Below are 25,852 nucleotides of genomic sequence, written 5' to 3'. Positions count from 1 at the left end.
CCAAGTTCTGTTTTAGCCCCACATGTGTACCCTATTCCTCTTCCCTCAGCAGGACTTCTCTCCCACATGCATTAGGTAGAAGCTGGGTACATTTTCTACACTTCAATGTCATTTCCAGTGAGCATTTTACCCTCACAAAATCCAGCAGCCAAGAAGCTGTGCTGCTCCTGCCTGAGGCAGCTGTCCCACACCACCGCACTCAGCTTGCCTGGGTCTCTCACAGTTACAAGGAGCTGGCGACCTGTGAGCCCCCAGACTGACCCCTCTATCTGGGGAAGGCCCTGGACTGCAGCACCCTGCTTTGTTCTCTTTCTCTGCCCTCACCCCTGAGGAAGGATGCTCCTTCAGCCAGGAACCACTTCAGAAAGGCTGTGGCACACTTTCCCTGCCCTCTGCTGGGGTCCATGAGCAAGTCACCGCTGGTGGGACAGTGACCATGCGAGGTCAGTGACTGCCCCTTGGCAGCTCTCTTGCCCCCAGCCCCGTTGGGGCGGTGCTTGGGTTGTTCAGTGGCTGAAGGCCAATGCAAGCATGGCACAGGGTGGCAGGAGGTGGAGGATACACTTTGGAGCCTTGGAAGGCTCTGCCCAAGAGCTGCTGCAGCTGCTTCAGCTGTGAACTTCCTGCCCTGGGGCCCGCTCCCTCAGGGAACCTCCAATGGACAGACTGTTCAGATACGAGAGATTTTGTGCTGAATAAGAGAATGTTTCATGGCAATACATGTAGCAAGGAACTCTTGGATCTGAGGGGATTTTTTCCTTTTCAATTACATTTTTTATTTGCTGAATTCTCTTCCAGAAAATCATCATTGCTATGTACAGCAAATGCATGTATCCATATTTACATAATTTTCTATCATATTCTTGCAAAATTGCTATTCAGTTATGATAAATATATGCAATCTTTATCATATCTGGCACTGATATTTAAAAACCTCACACTGCAGTGGCAACAAAGATGGATTGCACCAGCTAGGCAGTACTACTTTCATGTGCCAAATTAATGTCTTTCCTCAAGGGATCTTCAGCTCCAGCACTGTCCTTCTTGGACCTTTGCATTGCCACTATACAGAGTAGTTAGTGATACAAGCTCCCCAGTCTCTTCAACTATGAACTTTAAAAAAAAACAACCAAGTCTAAACAGCAAGCTTCAAATTGCAGTAATTTTCACAGCCAAAGGGGTAACGTCCCACACAAGAACAAATCCAGACACTGTCACGGCACATGCTCCCATCGCAGCAGAATTGCAGAGAACTCGTACGTACTTCAGCACACTGCAAACAGTGGTGCTCCTCTTCTCCATCCTGCCCATGTCCTTCAGCTCCTGCTTCTGTCTGTCTCACTGTCCCACAGTGACTGCTACAGTGGTGAAGCTCACTCAGTGAGCAGATCCACTGAGGATTTGCTGAAGATTCAAGGCTGGGTAAAAACTAATTTCGTTTATTATAAATATTCCTATACTCATAGTGAGTCAAATACTGACTCAGTAAAAATTCTGGCTGAATTAAGTCAGATTCTGCTTTTTTAAGATAATAATTTCTAACTAATTTCTGAAACTATATATATGCATAGTTGAGCTGGTAAATCCATTCCTAAGGAATCTTTGCTAGCAGTAGCTAAACACAAAGAAATGCTTCGTATTTTGTCACCTATAAAGTTCCAACAAAAAGTGTTGGAATAATTGCAATTTCAGACAGTTAGCTGCCTTTTAAAAAGTGGAGTGTGAATTTCAGCTGGGAAGAGACAACTTTTCACAAAGAGACATTCATCAGATTATCAGCTTTGTTGGATTCCAGCACCTGAATCCTGTGCCAAACAAAGAGAAGAAACTCTTGAGCAAAGCTTCACACTCTGTTGAGAAGAGCACTGGGTGAAGATTTACAAGACCAAGCACCTCAGCCCTGCTCTGTCAGCAGTCCTGGTCCCATTTCTTCATTTCTCGGTTTGCATTCCTTGTCGTGCTTTGCTCAAAATGCCATCTCTTTGGGTTAGTTTTGTCACAATGTGACAATATTAGTACAGTCTGCAATATTGGTACAGTGGAGACCTACACTTCAGTAGGATTTCCAGGTGGAAGTAATTAACAGAAGCAATGTGAATGTAAGAATGAGTCTAGACATAATGTAATTCATCTACTTGTTAGTTTGGGTGTATTTCAGTGTTGTAGGACAGATGAGATGCAATTTTTCCTTACAAAATGAGGAGGGTTCCTCTGTAAACTTCACTTTCCTTATAATTCCAAGAGAATGTACTTTAGAAGAGCATTAAGAGAAGTGAATAAGGTTTTAGTTTTACACAGGACGGTATTATTCTTTATCTTAATTAATTTCCTGAAAGGAGTTGTAGAGCACTGGAGCTCCCTTAGAGGTGCAGAGAAGGTCAGGTGACTTGCTATCACATGCACAGGGACATTGGTTTGGGTTGCTTGGTGAGAAGAGTCCTTTCACTAATAATGTTGTTCAAATTGTATTATATAGTAAAAGATGATCCATTGTCAGTCAGAATTTCACTAGTCTGTCTTGAATGATAAGTATCAGAGTTTGTCCTTGAACTACGTTTATTGTCTTTCTTGTACCTCTTGCACCATAGGTCCTTCATTAGCTTCACAAAGTAACTTCTGAACTTCACTCCAATAAATGCATAGAGCACAGGGTTCACACAACAGTGTAAAAATGCTATGGCTTCAGTGGTGTACTTTGCATAAGCCATTATCTTGTCACTGTCACAAGATTTGTCGATCTTGCCCATGTTGACAGCTGTCATGAGAAGAACAATGTTATAAGGTACCTGGCAAACTAGGAAAACAGCTACAATTAATACAATCACACGGATTGCTTTGTTTCTTTTGGAATTCTGAGCTTGTTGTAGGGATTTGACAATGAAGGCGTAGCAAAAAATCATGAATATGAAAGGTATAAAAAATCCAAATGCAACTTGTAGCCACAGCAGCAGTGATTTCAGCATTGTGCTTTCAGACATTCTGTCAAATCTGTGATCACAAATCTCTTTGGTTTCATTGGAGAAGCTGTAACTTTCACTGTACAGAAAAGAGGGACTAGAGATTAAAATTGAAGATATCCACACAGCCAAACAAATGAGTTTACTATATGCGAGAGTCCTTGCCCTGAGTTTAAAAGACTTTGTTGCCTGTACGATAGCAATGTACCGGTCCACGCTGATAAAGGCCAAAAGCAGCATGCCACAGCTGAAGTTGATTGCATAGATGCCTCTAGTCATTTTGCAAATGAAATCCCCAAAAATCCATTTGTCAGCAGCATAATTCACTGCCCACAGTGGGAGAGTAAGAACAAACAGTATGTCTGCTATGGCCATGTTGAAGAGGTACACGTCTGTCATGGACTTGGTTCTTTCATATAAAGCAAAGGTCATCACTACAAAGATGTTACCAAAGAGGCCGATGATACAGATCAGTGAATATGCAACTGGCAGAAATGCTTTTGTGAAGTTCCTGACTTCCAGCTTAGAACAAGGTGGCATGATTAGAGAAGCATAGTCTGAATAATAGGGGTAGTCTGTGGAACGAGGGTCTGTCTGTAAAAAAGAACACCAGTTAACACACAGATGTTAATCTCTAGTATCTGTAGTAGCAACATGGTAGATAGCTGACCACACATTCCAATTACAAATGCATTTAACACTACAGACAAGACTTGTAAGAACTATCTGGGAAATTTCATAAAATCATACCTAAACTACAGACATGGAAATAGTCCTTTTGGATGGCCCAAAAGTCTCCATATTTAAATACATTATGAAGAAAGGACTAATCTGCTGTCACAGAAGACTCTACAGTGTAAAAGTCTGAATTTGAATTAGGTGTCTAGTCTTCCTTTACCATTAGAGAAGGCAAACATGCCTTTCTAGTGTGTTATGCATTTCATACTAATGTAGCTTGACTAAATCAAGCCCAAAAATGATTACTTCTCTCTACTCAGCTAGACAGGCAACCTATGATAGCAAGCCTGAGACCACAAACACCAAACCTGTAGTGCAAATCCAATAAACAGTGTGCTTTGACAGTAAACTCTGCTGTCAGAAACATCTCATCAGATTATCATTCCTGAAATTATGGTGTTTGGATCTGTAGCCTCAAAGAACTGCATTTTCAATTCCAAGCATCAATAGACGAGAGCCACTGTGAAGGTATCATTGGTTAACTCTTCCTCAAGGCATGAAGAACTCACCAACTATCTGCCAATGTGGTGGAATGTGTGGCCATCACTTTATTGATGTACTAATATAGTTTATCAATTAGGTACTTACAAAATTCATTTTGGCAGTATGCTTCTCAGAAAAATATGTTCAGAAGGACTTCAAAATACTTTCCCAAGTATTTCTGAAAACAATAAAGCAGACTGGATGAGGAAACCAGCACAAGAAGTGTGAACAAGTAGAAAAACAAAATTGGAAATAAAACCTCTCAAAACAGAATCTCATCACTGGAGCGTGGCAACAAATCACACATCTCTACAAAATGTGCAGTTGTAGAAACTGAATGGTTTTTATCAGTGTCATTAAGAGCACAGTCTTACGTACTGAATGTTTATTCATAGGCTAATAAGTGATATATGAGAATACGTGACTCTCACTTCACATTGAATTTGCACCACAAAAAATTAGAATAAATTAAATTTTACTTTGAGAACTTCTGTATGACAATGGCAATCTGTGTATTGAGGGAAATGTGGAAAAAATAAACAGCACTCCGTTATACTTCATAACAGTAGTGCAGCACTTAACCTTTTATTTCCACTCTGACACTTTATCAGTGTGTCTCAGCACTTTCAACATCACATTATTTGTCCTTTTTTGTTACACTAGTGAGGAAATTGAAGAGCAATTAGAATAATAGCCTCTTATAGTGTAAAGGACAGTACACAACATATGAACAGACTGAGCACTGGTGTTTTGTTTTTGTTCAGTGTGCAGATGTACAGTGTAGTGTTCAGTGTGCATTCAGACAGCACCCTATGAAAACAATTTGATTTCTTTATCATTGTGATACCTAACTGTTTTATAAATGGTGCTTACTTAATTTGCACAACACTCTGCGGTGAGGAAGTATTACCACCTTTATTTACAAGGGAGAACCTGACTCATTAGAGTTAAGCATCCACTTGAGATGCTCAGTTTGAGACACATATCCCCCTCCACATCACTTCTAAGAGCACTTAACATGATGAAGGACTTCAGCTACATAGAGGATTAAATGCATTGACTGTTTGCATCCAGGATCAGACTTCTGCAAATCACATCACAGAGTCTAAGGTCACAGAAAAATAAAATGGGGAAGAGGCCATTGGTGGCCACATGTGGAAAGCTGGGCTTAAATAACTTGTTCCACCTCACACAGGACCCCATGGGCAGGAGACTTAATCCCTCAGCATTCCTTGCATGAATTCAGTCCTTCCCTTCTTTCCATTAGCTGGTATCTGAGAACTGCACCTATCAGCAAGGCAGTAATTTCAGGGACTGGATGACACAAGGTCCCATATTTGTTAAGGCTATGAATGGCAGTTTTATCTAGAGTTTGTCTGCATTTTGCTAGTCATGCTACTAATTGGGAAGAGCCCATGGGTCAGCTTTTAGTCTACAAAAACAAAACCTTCTTGTTTGGGAATTACCTAATGGTGAAAATGAAAGAGAGAGGGAGAGAAATTGTAAAAGTGGGGCAGATGAAGTCCAGATATAACAGGGAAATTGGGGTGGGGAAAGGACAGAATACTCTCCAAAAACATAATGAGGATGACTCACGTGGGGATGCTGGCTCATGACAGAGGGCTGCAGCTGGGTAAAGACCTGAACTATACGAAGTTGCTAAGGTATCGCAGCTTATCTGGATTTCCTGCCCTTTAAACAAATATTTAACCATCTCTCCAGCTTCCTCTGCTGGCTTTTCAAAACTGATTTTTAGAAGCTGTAGGAATATGACAGCCTGAAAGTGCTTGAACACCTTCTGAAGCAAATTTCAAAAAACTTAATGGTGTCTCTCAGAAGTGCAGAGATGTATAAGATAAGCAGGCAAGTTATGCAATTAACCTGGGGCTGTGGTCCCCTAGCCCATCTTTGGACAATTTTAGTCACTGTCTGCTGCTTCACACTTTCTGATCTCATCCAGCCAGACACTCATGACCTTGCTTGGTGTTTCTTTTACCCTTTGCACTTGGCTGCAGCTATAGTAGCTCTTCAGCTGGACAGAATTAAAGGGGCACCTGTCTAGGTTATTATTTTAGAAACTGTTGTTTTATTGTTGTAAGAAAAATACCATTCTAGGTATCTGCCATTCACGTCTGTTTAAGACCTACATGGTTAAAATATACAAAGAGAGTCTGACAGCATATCTTCTCTATAAACAAGAAGATATAATTCCACTTAGACCAAGCCACTCTGGAACATGAACATAACATACACAAGGAAGATGAGTGGGTGAAGGTATTTGGAAGAAAGGGAGCGCAGGTGTTTCCTCCAGCCTGCAAGGAGGGCTAAGAAGGGATATCTTTCCAGATTATCACTGAGAAAAGGCTCTTTAGCTCACAGAAGAGCTCAGCAGAGATCATATGGGGAACAACAACTAGTCATCATAGGAGAGATGCATATTCTCCCTGATTCTACAGGAATTCAGAAGGCACCACCAGCCACACACTTATTCACAAAATTACTTCCACTGGCCAGCAGAAGCTTCCTGAGGATGGTTAGTGTGAGAGTTGCAGCGAAGGACTCAAACTGAAGTCAGAATTGCAGAGATCATGTTTAGACCTGATTTAAATCTCTTGAGCTGACTTCCTTCTCTGAATTTGAAATGGCATTCACTGAAATTATTAAAAACATGCACTGGCTGCTGAGGAAGCTGAATCAGAATTCTTATAAACACAATTTCCTTTTTGATTTAAATCTTTCTAACAGTGTTTCAGTAGGCACCTTTATAATCTGCATATTTACATCTTTATTTAGCATTAATGTATTAGGTAAATTTAAAAATAAATTTCCATATATACATATATGTAAGGTGGTGTGTGCTAGCATTGGTTATGTACTACATATGGGCACATGTCTGTGCATGTGTATTCAAAAACACTTATGTTCTGAATGTTAAATATATAAGCCTTGAATTTTTGAGCTTAGTGTTTTTCCACTTTATCCACATCATCACATTTCTTTTCACTATGAAAGCAGTGGGTGAGTACTCAAAAGTAAGACTAAACCACAATCTTAAGAAAAAATATACTATTTGAATTATACAAACAAAAGACAATGCATAAAGACAGACCTGAGGAAAAAGACAGAATTCTTGGAAGAAAAACATTCAGTCATCAAGTAATTTTAAGAATAGTCCATCCTTATAAGTACAATCCCACTTACATGTTCAGTTTAATACATTTGCCACAGATATACATGGATTATAGATTACCTGTTTTATTTTAGTACTTACCCAATTTGAAAATCATCTGAAGGCAGGGGGAAAGAAGATGTGTGTTTTTTTTAAGGTCTATTTTGGCTGCCTCAAGCACATTTGCCACCAGCCTCAACAGGAGTACACTCTAATTTAGAAAACAAGAAATAACAGCATTAGTTAAAGGCACAGAGTTAAATTGAAATAACCACCACTTCCTCCTCACAAGCAACAGAAATCATCTGGTTTTTTATGTAAAGGAAAATGTTTCTGTGCTGAAAACATGCAAGCTGGAGGCGAATATTTTATTAATTTACTTATTAGTCTACCTGTGTAATGATATTATTTTTAAAATAATCAAACTAGAATTAGAATCATAAAAAGCAAGGTGTTAATTGCCATTGTTCTCAGAATGCATGCTAGACGATTACCTGGTTTTGCAAAAGGTGCATTTAATGTCACACAGATGAGTAGTTTCAACATCAGTCATTTAAATCAAAAAGACTGCTTAGAGTAAAACTGTGAAATGAGACAAGTAATAATTACCAAATTGATTAGTAACTGTTTTAGGAGAAAAAAAAATAGTAATCGGTTATATGTCAAGGTGCACATAACCCAAATGTTTGTCCTGATCTGCTAACAACAAAATGTGTAAACGCAGGTAAATAAGTAAAATGTGGTTGTATTTGCCTGTTTGGCACAAACATTTGCTGTTCATGTTCATGCTGCTCAGGTCTGTTGCTAAAGTTAGTTGGAACTAGACATGAAAATATTTCCTTTCATGATTTCTGAATTTTAAAACCTAGAAACTTTCTTTTCTAGGCCTTGGTTCTGAACATAACTTAGATGTTTGCATTAGGAGGAAGGGGGGGAAAAAACAAAAAAATGTAAACCCCCCTCTCTGAACTCCTGATTTATTTTAGAAATTGTGTTTGTCATCTCATTAGAGACACCATATGGCATAAATACAGACAGTATTGTAAGAGTCTAAGACATTATTAAATTAATAGAACACTGAACATAAAGAAACACAGGATGATAGATGTTCTGCTCACTCATCTTTTTTTCTAAACTGAGCATATCACAGTAGCACTGGCTCCCTAGCAATTTAAGATTGGTGCTTCTTTCCACTGACCACACCCACTGAAAGAAACAAAAACGCTGTCTGGTGTAAAAAGAAGAACTGGTACATTTAAAGCACCCTGCTGTAATAGTTCACAGTCATCTAAGCAGGCACATGTCATTTTCTCAATGGCTTATTTTCATAGGATCCAAGACTTTGTCTATAACCAAATCCATTTGCATGGAAGAACACAGAGATCCCTGAAATGAGCCTTGTTTTACCTAAATATGCATGCATATGTGGTGCACGCATGTTTTGATTGTTACTGCTGAACAGCAATCTTCACTGATGCATACAAAGCAAGAAAGTGTGAAATCTATCAATCACTCAAATAACTTCAAACAGGGTCACTATAATATTAAGTTGGCCTCCTTATTGCTGTTTGGACTAAACCACGCCCTGTTCTCACAGATCTGGAGCAGGTTCTGATTAAATGCATAACATAGTTAAGCGCTTGAAAATGGTTTTATTTCAATAAAAGTCCAGTAACATGGAGGAAAGAAGATGTGTGAGTTTCAGTGGAAAGACGAGGAGGTGAAGACAGAAGTCCTCGTGAATCTTTCAAGACATCCTTAATCACAATAGTGAAGTACTTTTCACTCTATTATTTTTTATTTTATAATTCATAAAAATTTCCATCATTAAAACATCACAGGTTTTCAGGCCATGCTTTGAACCTTTGCTAAAAGAGGCTTTGACTTTTCTTTTGACTACATTTCTGTGCTGTTTCGCTGACTTGTCATTTGCATGTCAAATTGTAGTAAACGGAAATCATCTAACTAACTTGAGATGAGCCTTGTAAGGTATTTTCTGGTCTTTCTTAGAAAGAAAACACAAGCTTCGTTTTGAAATCTCCTATCCCTCAAGCGCTGCAAGGCATAGTACATTTACTCTTGATAAACTGAGGTGCACATACTCTTTGTAGTAACACAGCTATATATAACAGCCTCAATCCTGTTTACAGAGAACTCTCTTTCTGTAAACACTGTCTGAAGAAAACCACTGGTTCCTGTTCACAGTCCCTGACAGTTTGAAACAAGGGCTCAAACCCTGTTAAAAACAGCAAATTCAGAGTAGGAACACATTCTGTTGGTAATGGAATTTGCTGATATGTCATTGTGGGATATTTCACTGAAGTATTTCTGGTGCTTCTTTCTCGTAACTTTGGGAGTGAAGAGGTGGATGGACCTGTGTCTTGCAAAGCAAACTTCATTACACAAAGGCAAACCTAACACATGGCAGTCGTGTAACCAGCAGATAATGAGTAACTGAAGTAGAAAATCCCTCTCCATTACAAAAACATCTGTGACTTCAAATCACCAAGTCCATCATGATTGTCATGCATATTTGGACAAGCACTTCTAGTAACAGCTTCCAACATTGTTTCTCAGACAACAACTTACTTTTGGAATACCAAGATTAGCCTGTGAAGAAACGGAATATTTTCAACACAGTTTCATGGTATGAGAGTCATCAGAATATAGATCAGATTTTTAATGGCTAATTAAAAGATAAATCAGAGTTTTAGCTGATCCTTTAAAAAAACTATTGCTCACCTTGTTCCATAATCAGGTGCTTTCTAATTTAAATGATTCTTGTGCTTTTAGTTTGTAGTATATCCAATATCCAGCATAAATAACAGTCTTTCAGAAGGTGAAGAATTCACCGTTTGGTGAATTCCAAAGTTAACACAAGGTAACTAGTCCAACTTACCTTTTCAACAGTTTCTTTCAATCAGTCAGCCTTCTTTACAGATGCTCTGTGCTTCACCTTCATGCCGTGGCAAGTGGAAAGAGTTTGTTCTTTTTCACACAACTAATTAATAATCTGCATGTGAGATAGTTTTGTTTCATAGGTTAGAGCTCTGAAAGGAAATCTTCTCTCACTTAACTAATATGGTCACTGTGGTTTCTCAAATCTCACCACATGCTAGTTGTCTGCCACCATTAATTAAGGAAGAAAATATTTAAAGATAAAGAAAACAAAGCTATTGTCTGAGTTGTTCCAGAATCCACGTTTTCTCTAGAATGACCAGTATGCTGCCTTTTTTAATTCTAAAAGAAAGGCAGCATGCGGCCCTATGTTCTTCTATCCTTCTTTCATGTTCCTTCAGTTAAATTTTGATCAGTGTAATCTAATTCAAAAATCTAGCCATCAGCTGAGGTTCTAGTGTCTTCATCATTCTTTTGGACTACAAAATGTAAATGATATATTTACATTCAAGCTGTTCATGTTACCTATTTAATTTTTTCATCATGACCATCCTACATTGTTAATATATTTTTCCAGTAATTCTATCAAAATTTCCCTCTTTTGTTTGCATCTGGCTTTTCACTCCTTGTAATTTTTGCTGGTTTTGGTATTTCTGTCTTTAGCTTTTGGTTCTCCCTATTTCTTCCTCTTTCTTTGTTCAACTTTTCTAGATTTCTCTTATTCCTATCTCTTGTTGTCTTTGTAATTTCTCTTCAGCCTTACATTTTGTAGTACCACTCACTTCCTTCCCCTTTGATCATTTTTGTTCCTATTTTCAACCTCATTCCCATCTGCTTCCATTATCCCCTTTTCAGATGCAGCCCTCCTCTCACATTACAAGCTGTCAGTGTCTGATATCCATCCCACACCAACTGGCATCCATCAATGGTTTTACCACTTGATCATCTCTGTCAAACCAGTCAGGGAAGACAGAGCCCTCCTAAAGATCTTCTACAGGTTTTTTTTTTTCCATAGGAGCAAGTAGGGCTCAGGGGTTAAATGGGTAGCAGCTGTAAACAGAGCCCTTGGGAAGGAGAGGGCCTGCAAAGTCACTGCTTAGGTGTTGCCTCTAGCCCGAGGTATGATTGTGTTTGTAAGGCATCACTATCCATCACTCTTCTTCCACCAGTGCACTTGATATTTTTCTTGAAAATGAAGTGAGATTGAAAAAAAAACCTGATGAGAAACAGTCTTCTGGTCATGGTAAAGATTCAGATGTGACTTCTTGTCAGACTAAACATGGAATTTCTGAAGGAGGAGTACAGTCATACTCAGAGCACTCCTCTGCTTCACTGCAGCATCACTTCTTATAACCAGCTGATCTCAAAGCAGGCCTGAGTTCCAGAAAGAAGCATGAAGAGCAGTAAGTGTATCCTCCTGTTGATAATCACTGACTTCAGAGAAGCTGGTTAAACAGATTTTATTATATTGGAGAAAGTGTTGATAAACCAAAGCTGTAAATAAAAAATTATCAGATTTTGGATGGAAATTTTTATAGCAAAAATGCTAGTTTATAAAATGCACCAAGACACACAGCTGAGTTATTATATACTTGTTTATGTTTTTATTCTCTTAGTCTCAGCTTATCAGTCAGGCTAGGTCCTAGCTTTGGATAGAGAAAGTAGGCAGTCAGTAATGTCATTCCATGGTCTAATATCTCACAGAAATTTAGACAGAAAAAGGAATAGAAATCATAGGGAACGACGACTCCCATGAGACATAAGACCAGCCTTCTCCAATTGACACACTTCAACTTTTCATCAAGATGTTTCTGGGGTAGCTAAAGGTATTCTGAAGAAAAAAATCTGGTTTATTGAAATTATGTTTTTTTTACTTTAAGAAAAAACTTTTTCTATATTATGCTGTATTTGGTCTGTTGCTTACTGTTCCCTTTTGACTGATTATCTTAAAAAGGTTTAAGAACCATTTCTGGTGAAAGCTTCTCCCCAGGTTATGCCAGAAGTAATGAACACTTACAGTGATGAACAGAATAATATGATCCTTTTACTGCCAAGGGCCAATTGAGTGAAGATGCCAGGCACTTGTAATCTCACTTATCTACCTTCTCAACCCACAAGAAACTGTTTTATAGACCAGAAAATATATGTTTGTTCCTGAAATCCCAAGAAAGAATGTGTAACACAAGTCACAGTCCCTTATTTAAGGGCTTAAGGTCATATTCTTGCTAAAGTGGATCTGATTTTTTTTTGGATTAAGTATATCACCTCAAAGAAGACAGAATACTGCAAAATATTTCCAAATAACTGCTTCTTTCTAAAGTCAATGGTCTACTGCAAGAATGTTCTGCTGAATTTTCTGCCAGTGTTTGAACAATTTACATTAGGCAGCAGAGGACAAGTGAATTTCCATGTCAGAAGTTGCACACACAAGACAAAGATACAAGCAGAGTTAAGTATGCAGTTGCTGACATAATTTCTATGGTTTTGATCCTGTAGTCACACCATACCCATTGTGGTAATGTTTTTGTATTGCTTGACTCAGTCACTCACTCTCTGTTCCATGTCTCATTGAAATAACTACCAAAGTAGTTTCTCAGAGCCTGTCATCACTCTGTACGCCCAAGCATTTACATTTTAACCTGAATGTGTTGAATTCAGTGACCTGATTTCTTTATAGACTTGTACTTTCTTCATATGACTGATTTTTACAAGAGACCCACACCATGGAATGCCCCAATCCCATCTCTGCAGCAGTGGGTTTCATGGCCTGAGTAAGAGTTAAAGGTAGTTTAAAAGTTGTTTATATACCTAATGGTGCAATTGGATGTGCAGTGTGGAAGTTTTAAGGCATCTGTGATCCCAGCTCCCACCTAAAACCACAGATGATGGAATGGAAGAATGAAATTTGAACTTGTGTCTGCACAATATGTTGGCTGGACACAGATCAGAGAGGATTTCTTTTCTGCCGCGTGGACCAAGTTACAGCGCGTGCCTTTCAGCACATGAACTTTGCTCACAGCAAAGACAAACTGGAGGTTTTGGCTGGCCACTTCAATGAGACGATGACTCCCTCATTTTACATCTATATCATAGTGCAGGCTGTAACCACTAACCACACCAATGAGCTGAGGCCACCCAGAGAGAAACTGCCACAAGAGATTGCCCTGCAAGGAGGAAAATCTCCTTCCAGGTCTTCTGGACAGGAGGAATTACTGCTCTTATACAGTCACCACTGAGATACCACTTGTTCAGGCTGGTGTAGGAAGGAAGTTGTGTCCTACTGACACATTGTCTCTATGGTCAGATATTAATCAGTGAGATATTCAATCATGTTTAAATCATTTTGCTTTTAATAAGTTTTAAATGTTTCAGGCACTTAACTTCCACAGCAGAAAAGTTGCACTGTGATCCCTTCAGAGCGTTGATCTCAACCATTAGTTTCTGTGTGGATTAGGAGAGAAAGGAAATGCACAGTGCTGTGTTGTGCCAAGCAGATGACAGGGAAAGTAGTTGCCAACACAGGATCCTCTGCTGTGCACAGCTAACACATCTGTCTGGATTCATATTGCAGCAGACAGGTAACCTTTCACTTCCCTTCTAAGAGTGGGCAGCTGCTGTTATCATTTGATCTCTAGGTCTTTATGCATGCAGTCACTGGTGGTTAGGGCTTTGATAACATTGATTTTTCCACTGTGATTTCAGAGGTGGTTAAAAAAAAAGAGTAAAAAAAATAAAGTAAAAAAAGAAACCAAAGAAGTAACAGGAGGCACATTACTGATTGTTTCCTCACAGGAGCAACAAATTGGCAACTGCAGTTGATTAATTTTGTGCTACACAGAGAATGCAAGCAGGCGCTTACATCCATTCCCGAGGGAGGATGAGTTTGTTTCCATAAGTATCATCTAGCCTGCACAAAGACAGGAACTTGCTAATGCTGTGGGGCAGGTATATTAGAGAATCAAGCAGCACAGCTAAATCTACTGAAATTATATGATAGGACAACAGCTTGGAGAGTGAAGAACGGTAGATGGTTAGCCCAGTTACCCAGGTATAACTGTCCTGGTGACACCGGGAGCACAGAGGGACAGGTCAGTTATGTAGGCATTCTGGCACTGATTTGAACTTCAGCACTGGGTGGTGGGTTGATCCTGGCTGGATGCCAGGTGTCCACAAAAGCTGTTCTATCACTCCCATCCTCTAATGGACAGGGCAGTGAAAATATAATGAAAGGCTCATGAGTTAGGGATAGGGAGAGATCACTCACTGATTGCTTAACCTGGGCATCTGTAGAGGTGTTATATTCTCTCATATATTCTTATTCTTCTCTGCTTTATCTGTCATTGCTCTTGTGAAGGTTTTTCTCTCCCCTTCTTAACTATGTTATCCCAGAGGCTGTGCCACCATCACTGATAGACTTGGCCTTGACCAGCAGTGCATCAGTCTTGGAGCTTCTGGCATTGGGCCTGTCAGTCACTGGAGAAGCTGTAGCATCTCCTACCCACCTCTACCAAAACATTGTCACATAAACCAAATATAATTTGGAAAACCAAAAACTTGTTTATGGCTCTCAGCCTTATCAAGGAAACTCCTTCATCTGCAGCAAGACTTTTTTAACAGGTCTCTCTCTCAGTGTATGTTCCTTACCCAGTGCAAAGCTATGCCAGATAGTTCAGGTGGCAGATGCAGTAGAGCCCCCAAAGGATCTATTCATCTTGCTCCAAGTTAGACTATTTTTGATGCCTGCCTGGGTGCCTTGCTCATCTCTTCATGGCACTGTCCCTGCTTGCTGCAGGGGGATTGGACAACATGACCTTTGAAGGCCCCTTCCAAACTAAACTATTCCATGATTCTATAATTACATGGTTGTGTTGAGTGGCACAAACATGTTCTTTACTGAGGGGGAAAGGCATATGTGTCTCTGAGGACACACTTGAGAAAGCTGGTGACTGATAGCTACCCAGTCCTTTCTCCCCAGGATGTTTTGGTTGCCTCCACTGCTGAGATTTTGAAAAGTGAACTAGTATTAACCACGTCCTGCTTCACTGCATCTTCCTCCCACTTTCTTGGCTGGGCTTGTAAATTTGCTTGACAGGCAGCTAAATTTGCGCTGGTCTGTCTCTCATCCCCGGTGGGCTCTCACTACGCTGATGCTTTAGTGCCTATTCCAGGAATCACCACCTAAATGCTGACTGGGACACCCTCACCAGGATCTGCTGCTGCACTTTGTGGTCTCACACAAAGTCTTGGTTGTATCTGCTTCGTCCTACAAAGATGACCATCTGACAGATAGCCCTCAAAGTATTCTTTCTGTCCATGTTCAACTGACCTCACCAGTCTGTGTTTGGAGTCAGGATCACAACTCAGCTGGTAATATTTGGGACAGCAGTCTTGTTCTTTCATTACTTTACATAAACAATATTCCTTTCGTGATTTGCAAGCTCAGTTTCTCCCAAAACACTTCTGACTATTGCTACCTGAAATGCTGAAGTGGGACCTGGCCCAGCTAGTCATTTCCTTCTACCTGAAGCCACTTGTAGGGGCAGAGGTGCTTCTCCTCTGCATCTTTTGTCCATTTGTCTCAAACATATTTGCTCCCTGTTCAATCCAGAGTGCCAGGACTAAGTGTCATGACTCTCAAGGCCCACACCACAAGAACCATTTACCAGATGACCTTAGTATCAAATATACAAAACCAGAATCCAAAAGGGTAACTGGCTTCTCAAAGCAGTGTTGGTCACATGAGGTTTGTGTAATCTTTTCCTTGATTTCTCAACATTAGTGTGCAGGCACAGGGTCAACACGCCCACAGCTAACCACTGCACAGCATTTAACACTGCAGCACTGACTCTTCAACCCCTCCTGAACCAGGGAAGGCCTCACAATGGTGAGGTATTTAGACCTGTGCCTGCTTCTAAATGTGTGGACAATCTCAAAGGTATTTTTCAGTCTGGTTTTAAGGGACAGTTTGGCCAACATGTCAGCTGCCACAGACACCTTCTCCTCCTGGGCTCTGGCAGCTGCCTTTCTCTCCTGGTGACTGTCTTAGCTTGGCAAAAGCCAACAAGAAGAGCCCCGACTTTGATCCTAAATTTGGTTGGGTCTGTCTTAACTCCCCTCCCTGTGCTTGTGGAGCAAGTGTTCTTCTTGGTGAGAATTGTCACTGCCACCTGCAACCAAGAGGGAAGGTCTCACCCACACGGGCGAAGTTTGTCCACACTAACCCACAGTGACATATGAAGCCTGGAAAGGATGCCCTAATTCCACACTGATTGTGGAGGGAAAGTGATGTCTTCCTGGCAGGACATGATGTATCATGTGTGCCAGTCATGCCTGGGTCACCCTGCTGTGGCTCGCACAGAGCAGCCCATCCTTCAGGAATGCCCTTCAGCCTGTCCAACAGAAAGAGAATTCTGTTATGCTGACATCAAGACTGGCACCCACTGCCAAGCCAGGTCTCTGAGGATATCTTCATCACCCAGCTCCACACTGGGGTGTGTTCCTCAGGTCCAAGTTCACACAGCAACCTGCTGTCAGCCAGGGTGTGTCAAGGGCGTTGTTTTCCTTTTTCCATTTTGATATATGAGGGTGTTACATGATGCAAATTTTACTTACTGTCTTTTGTGAGGATGGAGGGAAAAATCTCCTTCCCTGTCATCAGGGTTTCAGCCTTCATGGCTGGAAAAGAGAAAGATGTCATGCCACTTCCCACAGCAAATGTAGACAGCAGGACCAGAGGTGTTTGTTCTATTTCAGATGCTGCCAGACCTGTCTGACCAACCTGATCCACACCACCTCTGGCTTTAGGCTGGCTTGTACCCTTGTCAAAGGATCTTTGCTGTTAATACTTCGCTGGGGCTAAAACAGACAAGCAGCTTTTACTAATATGGGATTTTTGCTGCATTTTCCCCAGGGATTTTATGTGATGAGCACCATGCCTCAGCTGTGATAAAGAAAGGGATGGACCTACCTGTGGAGCTCAGACAGAAGGTTCCTGGACATCCTTGAGTGATGATTTTGTGGACTCTTAAAGAATTTAATACAAACAAACACAACAGAAGAGCTTGCACCGTGATGCCTCACTTAATTGTATTACTGAAGAGAAACTACAAAAGGAGCTACACTGTAATTACTAGATTCGTGTCCTCTGCTGCTCAGATGCTATTGCCTGACAACCATGAGCTACACCTCAGAATTCTGAAGTTACCTTGGCCCTACTGAGGTGGAACCAATGGCAGGATTAATGACTCAAAACCCAAATTCTTGTTAAGGTATGGTATTGCAACAGTAATTTGTAATTTTCTCATTATCTGAACCAACTGCAAAGTTTCAGTACTCAGGTAGACTTTTCTCAGTGCAAGAGGCTGGTAAGAGTGCAAGAGGGTGAGAGAGAGGCCATGCCAGCAGCTGGAGAGAAGCCCTTGAGCACATAATGAAGCTCTTAAATGTAGTCACTTTGCCTGGCTGAGTGAAATGGAAGGTGAATGTGAGACTGGTCCAGTGTGAGACAAAAGGTGTGTGGGATGAGTCAGTATTTTGCAGTTCTCCCTGAAGGCTTTTTTATGACTTAGAAGTAACTTTTCTTTACACTAATTTTCCTTTTCCATCACTGCTGAGTGCAAAGACTGTAAAAGGCAAGACAGAACATTAGACTGAAAGATTTCTAGAAGCAACAGGAGATTTGTGGTTAAAATTTATTTTGAGCTTCTGCTGAGGAAGATGCTTTCTTACTGAAGGTAGCACAAGGTTTTATTCTTAAAAGCTCCCCTCTGATTATAAGTTAATTAAAAAGTTGTTGTTTGAATAAAGAAGAAAGAAACTGCTAGAGTTCAATTTGCTATAATCCATGAACTAAGGGTGGTTTTTTTGGAGAGGGCTTAAGAGAACTTTTAATGAAGGTAAAATGCTTTTAATTGGGAATTTTCCAATTAATATTTGGAACATACTAGAATAATTGGAAAATACTGGACTTGTGTCTCTTAATAGTCATATATACAGAGCTTTCTGACTGCTTACAACTTTATCTTGTTGTATCTGAGGTGATAACATCCTACTCTAAAAGTCTTTCATCTTCTCTCTTTCTGCACTCCTGCAAGGCCCAGGGTGGTTTTCAGTCTGTGTTAGAGTACAGCAGCATCCAACTCACAGTGAGCCTTTGAAGCTGCTGTTGACAGCAGCTTCTTCATGGGCCAGTTGCCAGCCTGCTCTCTCAAGAAGGAACTCTTCTGTCCCTATACCAGTACTCTGAACCTCAGACTAGAGTTTGAAGCACAGCCCCTAGGACACTTAAGCACATTTCTGCCTCACAGCCCCATCCCTAAAATTCAACCTCTCAGTCTGCCTGGTTCCAGCATCTCTTCCCACTACACAAAAGCTTTAATATACCACCACAAGTGCAGACTTCCATTGTTGAACTCTTCAGAAACTATACAGTGTTCCTAAGGATAAAACCAAATCTGCTTGATTTGAAGGCAATCAAAGGGATTTCTTCCAGGTCCCTGGAAGACCAGCAAATATATTAGTGAGGCCTCCCACCCACATGCAGAAGTATGTTGAACTGTCTTTACTCCCATTGAGGGCCTGTTGTCTCTTTCTCCCCTCCAACTTGCTCTAATGGCTCAGATCAAAACCAGAGTGGGTTTTGTTTCCTTCTGAGCAATAGCGTTGCCATGTCCTCAGACCCCAATCAGTCACGGGATTTTTAAAATAACCATCTTGTGGTTACCTGTGCTGTGCTTAGAGTGGCAGAGTTCCCAGTTTGAGCAGCTTCAGGACTAATGAAAGCAGAGGGCTTTTCTGAGATCAGAGATTTCTACCTTTTCACAAACCATCAAACTAATGGGATGGGAGAATAGCCCAACTTCTTGCTAACATCACTGTGCAAATCTGGGAGCGAGGGATGTTCTGCACCACACAGCTGGAGTGTGCTTCATCATGCTCCAGTAGGACTTCAGTACTGGTCCAGCGCTGCCACACCACTTACGGTTCCAACCCCAAATATACAGCAGAGGATCCTCCACTGTCCTTCATCCCCCTCCTTTCTGTGCCTAACTGAGACTAAATCTAATTTGTGCTTGTGTAGTTCTACCTCTATGTGCAGTTTTCTGCAGGTAGAGGCTGTAAGAGACATCAGTGTCCCTGCACTTACTTCAGTAGGGTTAACATAACACTACTAAATTCCACTCCCCAGTGCAACCTTGTGCACAGAGGAGACACTGCCCCTTCCCAGACAAATGGTTAGTGGGGACCATCCTCCCAGCACCTTGCACTGGTGGGCAATACCTGTGGCAAAGTGACAAAATGTCTGTTTTCCCCAAAGTCTTGGCAAATTCTACACCCCATGAGACTTTTCTGCACTGCCACATATTGAGATGAAGCCTTAAATTCTATTAAATATCATATTTACTAAAAATAAAGCACACAGTTCACTAACAATCATTCCAAGTAACTGTGTGCCCCAGACTGGTAGCAAACAACAGACTGCCGTGCTTTTAGATTAAACCATCAGGTTCAGAAAAAAAACAGGAGAGGAAAAGGGCATCCACTCTCAGGAAAGAAGTCTGTCTTTAGCTATGTGATTAGCTTGTCACAGCTCGACTTCTGCTCTCCTATATTGTTGGAACCAAGCAGGGAGAAAACAAGCTGCAAGCAATTACATTTGCTTGATTTGAATGATGTCTTTTATCTTGCTGCCTGTTGAAAGTTTGTTTCAATTCCCTTCCCTAACCCCTCAAGGATGAGAGGCTCAAGTAAGCATAAAATGATTCATTAGCAGAATTTGACTCTACCATACAGAAAAAAAAAGCAGGTAATCTGTGCAAAAAACCATTAGTGACTAGAAAATGTACAGATGCTATTTATTGTAAAAGACCACACAACTGGACAGTGTTCAGCTTGCTTCCCATGATGAACAGATTTTTTTATTATACAACAGCACGAGTCAGGATGCATTCATTTTTTAAAAATTCTAAATACAAAGAGATATGAGCAAATGAAAAAGAAAAAGGCTGTTCTGCAAGATTTCCTGTTCCGTGATGCATAGGCAATTGGCCTATATTTGTGACCCCATTTTTATTTCAGGTCTGTAGCTGTGCTGCACAGACTCGATCCTTTGATTCGAAGTCTGGAGGAGTGGGAATGGCCAATGCTGGCTACAGACTCAGTCTTGAATGAGGCGCCCGGCTGGCTAACCCGCATGCTTTCTAGCTTCCACATGGCTCTAAACCTTGCGTGCTGCTCTTCAGCAAAGGAAGACATAGAGAGAGACAAACAGCCTCCTCCCCCAGGCACTCTGTGAATCGCGCTCAAGCCGGAGCTGCTCGGCAGAGCCAGAGCCGCAGGCGGAGTGGGGCTGCGGCGGTGAACGCGCTGTGCCGCTGGAAGAGAACCTCTGCCGCTCTGCTCCCACCATCAACACGGGAGAGGGGAGCCACTGCCTCTAAAAATCACGCGTTTCACAGGATCTTTACATGGCTTGTACAGCTGCAGCGTTACGAGGTGTTTCTGTGGCACAAGAAACAGTGGGGCAGAGCTGTGAAATCATGTAGTCTATGTGAGCTGCTATGGCCAATCGCTTAATCTTTTCCCAACAAACATTTACTAGCTCATTCCCTACAACACCAGCCAAAACTAAGGTCCACCTTCTGAATTTTTGTTTACAAATGGTATTATGACTTCCTGGTTCAAAACTAGAGTGCTCCCCACGGTTAATCTCTAACGTGATGCAGTTATTTCTTCAGAATTTTATATTTTTTAATGCAAATTAATCCTTGCATCAGCTTCTCCCTGCTCTAAACTGCCCAGCTTGGTATCTGCTTCACTATCAAGAACCCATCCACATGCCCCAGGGAAGGGAGCACAGTCCCAGTCATCCCTTGTCAGTGCAAAGGGAGTTTCCTGCACCAAGCCACAGCTCTTGTGCAGCTGCCAGCACTCTTATTGTGTCAATCAATTTTACATAACTTGCTCTCTGCTACCACCCATTGCCTGCTCAGCTTCACTGTTCTTTGGGCTAGTCTCAATTCATGCGTATGTGCTTGATTTAATTTTCTTTGTATAAACTGGATTGACTTGGGTTCTTTCAGAGTAGTACTTGGCACTGATTTCTGCATGTATTTTTGCACTTCTTTTGGTTCCTTTGCATTTTTCCACAGTTTATCTTAATAGATTTTGATATTTAATGCAAAAGCATGCATGTAAGGAATCAGTGCAGAAGAGCTCCTATGCATTAACATCACACTAGCATATCCTAATTTTGCTTCCCAGGCTAGATAAGACCTATAGTCCCAATGCATTAATTTCTTTGACTGGCACTTTCAACTCCTTCAAATTAAGTACCATCAAATTAGCACACATTTATTGGAACCAGAAACTCATGAAAGCATTCATTAATTTTAATTTTTCGTTCATGGAAGAAGACCACGAGAATTCGTCCTCTTTTTCTCTGAGATCATCAGCACCTCCCCACATCTGTGACTGCACCTTAAAGGGACCTGCACTGCCAAAACATTCTCAAAATTCAAACCTTCTTGTACTGTTAACAGTTTCTGTTCAGGTCCCCAAGTTCAAAATTCACTAGGGCTTAATTGACTTAGTCTAATGAGTGAGTGTAACTGACAAACACAGGTTTGCAGTGCTACACTTAGCAACAGCTGGTGGATGTGTGTGTTGCTTTTTAATGACAGGGTCTATTACTTAAATCTACATATTATTCCTTAAGAATTATTTTAAATTTCATATTTCTCCCATGAATATATGTTAAATTATGAAGTTTAAGTGTACATAATTCTCACCTCCATGATTGCTTTAGTCTAGTAAAGTAACTTAACACCATAAATGTTCTTTTCTTATAAAGGTTGCCAGAATAATTTTGTAAAACCCAAGCTCTGTCAAACGTTTTAGGTAGCCAAATATCACATTGACTTCAAGGAAATGGATGCTTCTAAATTTTGCCTAAATTCATTCCTAATTTATCCACAGGCCAGTATTACTTAGACAGTTTTAAGCATTTTATTCATGTTTAGAAAGAACTGGAAAGAATTTTCAGAGAGAGCAGTGCTGTAGGGGGTAGGCACAGCCAGACACACTACTGAACAGCAGCTTCTTTGCCCACAACTGCCCCCCTTTCCCTCTGCCCGTGCTTATTCTTCCAAACTACAATCTCCTCCTTTCTCCCCTTTTGGCTCTGGCTCTAAATATACCAGAACAGGATTTATCCACCTCCCAAATAGTCTTCTCCAACATCCCACCATCAGCCCATGTGTCTGTAGGTCACTCAGCCCATGAGGTGACCCAAGGGCTTGCCTGGGGGCACCTCTCCCAATATGGCCCAGGAAAGAGACAGGGCAAGGGGTTTCAGCTTCAAGAGCTCCACTTCACTATTGGGCTCCCCCTTGCCTTGCTCCTCTGTGCTTGTGAGAGTTGATACTTAATCCCATAACCCAACATTCACCAATGTAAAAAGCAGGTGGGCTGCACCATCACATCTCCTCACACAGAAACATTTCCCAGCCATGTTTCAGCTCCTGGGCGGGCAGCACTCCCCAAGCAGGAGGCTTGTTGCCACTGCAGGTTCTGAGCGGTTTGCTGATCTGGGTGGGTGCAGCGTGCTGAGCCTCACAGCCCCACACCTCAGGAGAGGAACTGCTGGATCACAGCAGCCCCAGCAGTGGCAGCTGTACCTATACAAGTCACCTTGTTCCTCTGGCCTGTTTTCCATTTGTGAAGCTGAACTTTTAATCACATAACACAAACTACCAGAATTAGATGTCTGAAACATAATGGGAACATCAGTTTAGAAGCAAGTCTGCCACAATCACCTAAGCCAAAAATGCACGTTGAAACACGGCTGTGGCATGTGCCAGCCTTTTCTCAATACCTCCCCTTGCAGCACTCCCTGAAGGACAACTGTCAGCCAAAACAGACCATGCTGTGAGCACAAGGTGGAAACTTTTCCATTTCAGAGAAAAAAAAAGGTGAAGCAGTTTCTTGCTGTGAAGGTGCATGTGATACTTTCAGAGGGGAACACTGCAAATGACCTGATTTTAGTACCTCGTATCTTTTGTGGTTTCCCCATAGCACAGAGCAATTGAAACAAAACACTTAAAGCTGTTAAGAAACTGAAAAACAACTTTTAGAAACCTTACGCCTTGTTTTGAAACTTAGATCCAAGTGTAAGGATCAGCTGCAGGTATTCACACAGCACATATTCAAATATGTTCCAAGTTCACGTTTCCTAATAGATTTCTTCAAGGACATAAGATTTAAATCTTTACAGTAGAGTAAATGTTAAATTACTGTATTTGCAAACGTTGGCCTTTCTCCATGGGACAGCATGAACATAAACACCTGCGTTAATAAACTGTAGCAAAACTATTTCTGCCTGCAAAAAAGGTACTTTGCATGCACAGAAGCAGCCACATGGAGTCTGTCTATCCCCATAATAACTAGTTTTCCATACAGAGGTCTGCTTCAGCAGAATCACAGAATAATCTAAATTGAAAGGGCTTGGTGGAGGTCCAGACTGCTACTCAAAGCGGACCTAACTTCAAACCTACATCCACAGGCTCTGAGTCTGTTCATTTGAGTTTCGAAAACTTCCAGTGATGGAGACTTCACAATTTCTCTGGGTGTCTTCTCTAAGTCCTGAACCATTTTCATGGTGATTCTTTAGATTTTATTTCATGTATGCAACTGGAATTTCTCTCACTGCAGTTTGTTGTCCTTTTACTGGGCACCTCTAGGAAGAGTATGGGCCTCTTTTCCATATGGTGCACTGTAAGCATGGAAGTTCAGTTTAGCCACCCACCTTCACCTTCTCTTCTACAGGCAGAACAGTGCCAGCTCTTCATAGATCACATACCCCAGTTCCACCACCATCCTCCAAGCCCCTCTACCGGGCTCTATTTTGTTGGCAGCTCTTGTAGTGGGGGAGCCAAGCTGAGCACAACGCTCCAGGTACTGGTCGCACAAGGAAGGGGACGGAAGGGAAATAACCACTTCCCTCAGCCTGCACACTGACCCACACTTCCAGGCTTTCACTCTTCACAGCTGCCCCCAGGCCCTTTCTGCAAAGCTGCTTTTTATCCAGCCTATCTGTCCACAATTTGGCTACAGAGATGCTTTGGGAGATTTTGGTATCTAGCCTGCAGAGGATTTAGCTTCAGTATGAATCAGATCACTTACAAATCTACAAAAACTGCACCTCCTGCAATTCAATTCAATTTCTCTTAGCTCTGCCTTACAAGGAAAACATCAAACCAAAGGACCTGCCAAAGGAGATGCATCTGGCACCACAAAGTTCTGCAGTCATCTTTACAAGATTTAATTCCTGCTCACTACACAACACTAAAACTACAAGTTTGTTAGCTCTTTATCTACAAATACTCATGGATGCATTTTTTTTTCCCAAAGAGATGGCTGGTCTTTGTCAATAGTATTTAATCAGTGAAAATTACTGTACTAAAAAGAAAACAAAGTAGTAAACCCCATCTTTACCATCATCACCTAATCAAGTGTTTCAGTTGTCTCAAGAGCTAGGTGTAGTATCTATATATTGTCAAAACTGTCTAAAGCTGATAGTGATTTTATTATATCTGGGGAAAGCATCACTTACAAGGAAATATGAGATGTGCTGTGGTTTCCCACTTAAAAAAAGGTGGAATGCAGTAATTTCAGTAAAAAGAAAAGACAGGTATCATTTTTATAACCCATCCTTATTACAAGAGCCATATTAATGCTATGAAATTGTCAGCCATAGTCTAGTCCTTCAATTTGTACTTCTGAAAAATCACAGAATTTGTTAAAAAAATTACAACAAAACAGGGTATTTCTAACCAGACCTAACTGATACAGAACTGCACAGAGCAGTCATCAGTGTCCCTCTCAGACACTCACTTCTCTGCTCACAGAAATGTTCCCATCTTTTATGACAGGGCCCTGGTTGTTAATTCTAACACATCTGAGATGGGGTACTCAACTACATTGGTCCTTCAGGGAGAAGCCTAATGTGAAATACTAAACAATATGGTTTGAAATATACAGTGAAACAAGCATTCAAGAGAGCTTAACCTGTGACTTATGTTTAAATACCTCTAACAAAGGTATCTTGTAAACAAGACAAAATTTTGCCAATCAAGATTGTTGTTTTTTTTTCCTTTGTTGAATCACAAACCATCTGACAACTTGGGCTGATACCACTAATGTAATTCTGTCAAGTCTTAACCAGATTCATCATCAGGAACTGCAAGATCCTTTGGGCTTAAAAGAATTCCCAATTGCAGACTGGACTATAAAAAAAGAATTTTTCATGAAAACCCCTCAAATCCCACAGAGCTTTCTTAATTTACCTAAATGTTAAGATTTCTGGTTCAACAAGTCTCAAAACACAATTTAGCCAGCACAATAGCTTTATTTTACAATTTGAATTATTATACACAATTCAGTAAAAGCTCACAGGAGGAACAGCATGGAGACTTGCCACTTTTTGGTATTTCCTTCAATTAGAGCCAAAGTGCAAGGTCTCCAATTAACTCCCAAGGTAAGAGAACAACATTTGGCTGTTAACACAAGTCATGTTAACACTTAAAATATCTAATTAGTTATTGAAAAG

The 25,852-nt window shown here is 40.9% G+C and overlaps 1 protein-coding gene across 1 annotated transcript; it reads right to left on the bottom strand.

Moving 5' to 3' along the window:
- Positions 1–2,468: 2,468 nt before the first annotated feature.
- Positions 2,469–4,357, bottom strand: CCR6 (C-C motif chemokine receptor 6). Its single transcript, XM_069008492.1, has 2 exons — positions 4,284–4,357; positions 2,469–3,551 (listed from the first exon to the last, which is right to left on the bottom strand). The coding sequence occupies exons 1-2, from the start codon at positions 4,290–4,292 to the stop codon at positions 2,469–2,471; spliced, it is 1,092 nt and encodes a 363-aa protein (XP_068864593.1). The 5' UTR covers positions 4,293–4,357.
- Positions 4,358–25,852: the final 21,495 nt, after the last annotated feature.

Source organism: Aphelocoma coerulescens, chromosome 3, assembly GCF_041296385.1.
Source record: "Aphelocoma coerulescens isolate FSJ_1873_10779 chromosome 3, UR_Acoe_1.0, whole genome shotgun sequence".
NCBI lineage: Eukaryota > Metazoa > Chordata > Aves > Passeriformes > Corvidae > Aphelocoma > Aphelocoma coerulescens.
The sequence above is the reverse complement of the archived record's forward strand: the minus strand, read 5'-3'. Positions and strand labels throughout refer to the sequence as shown.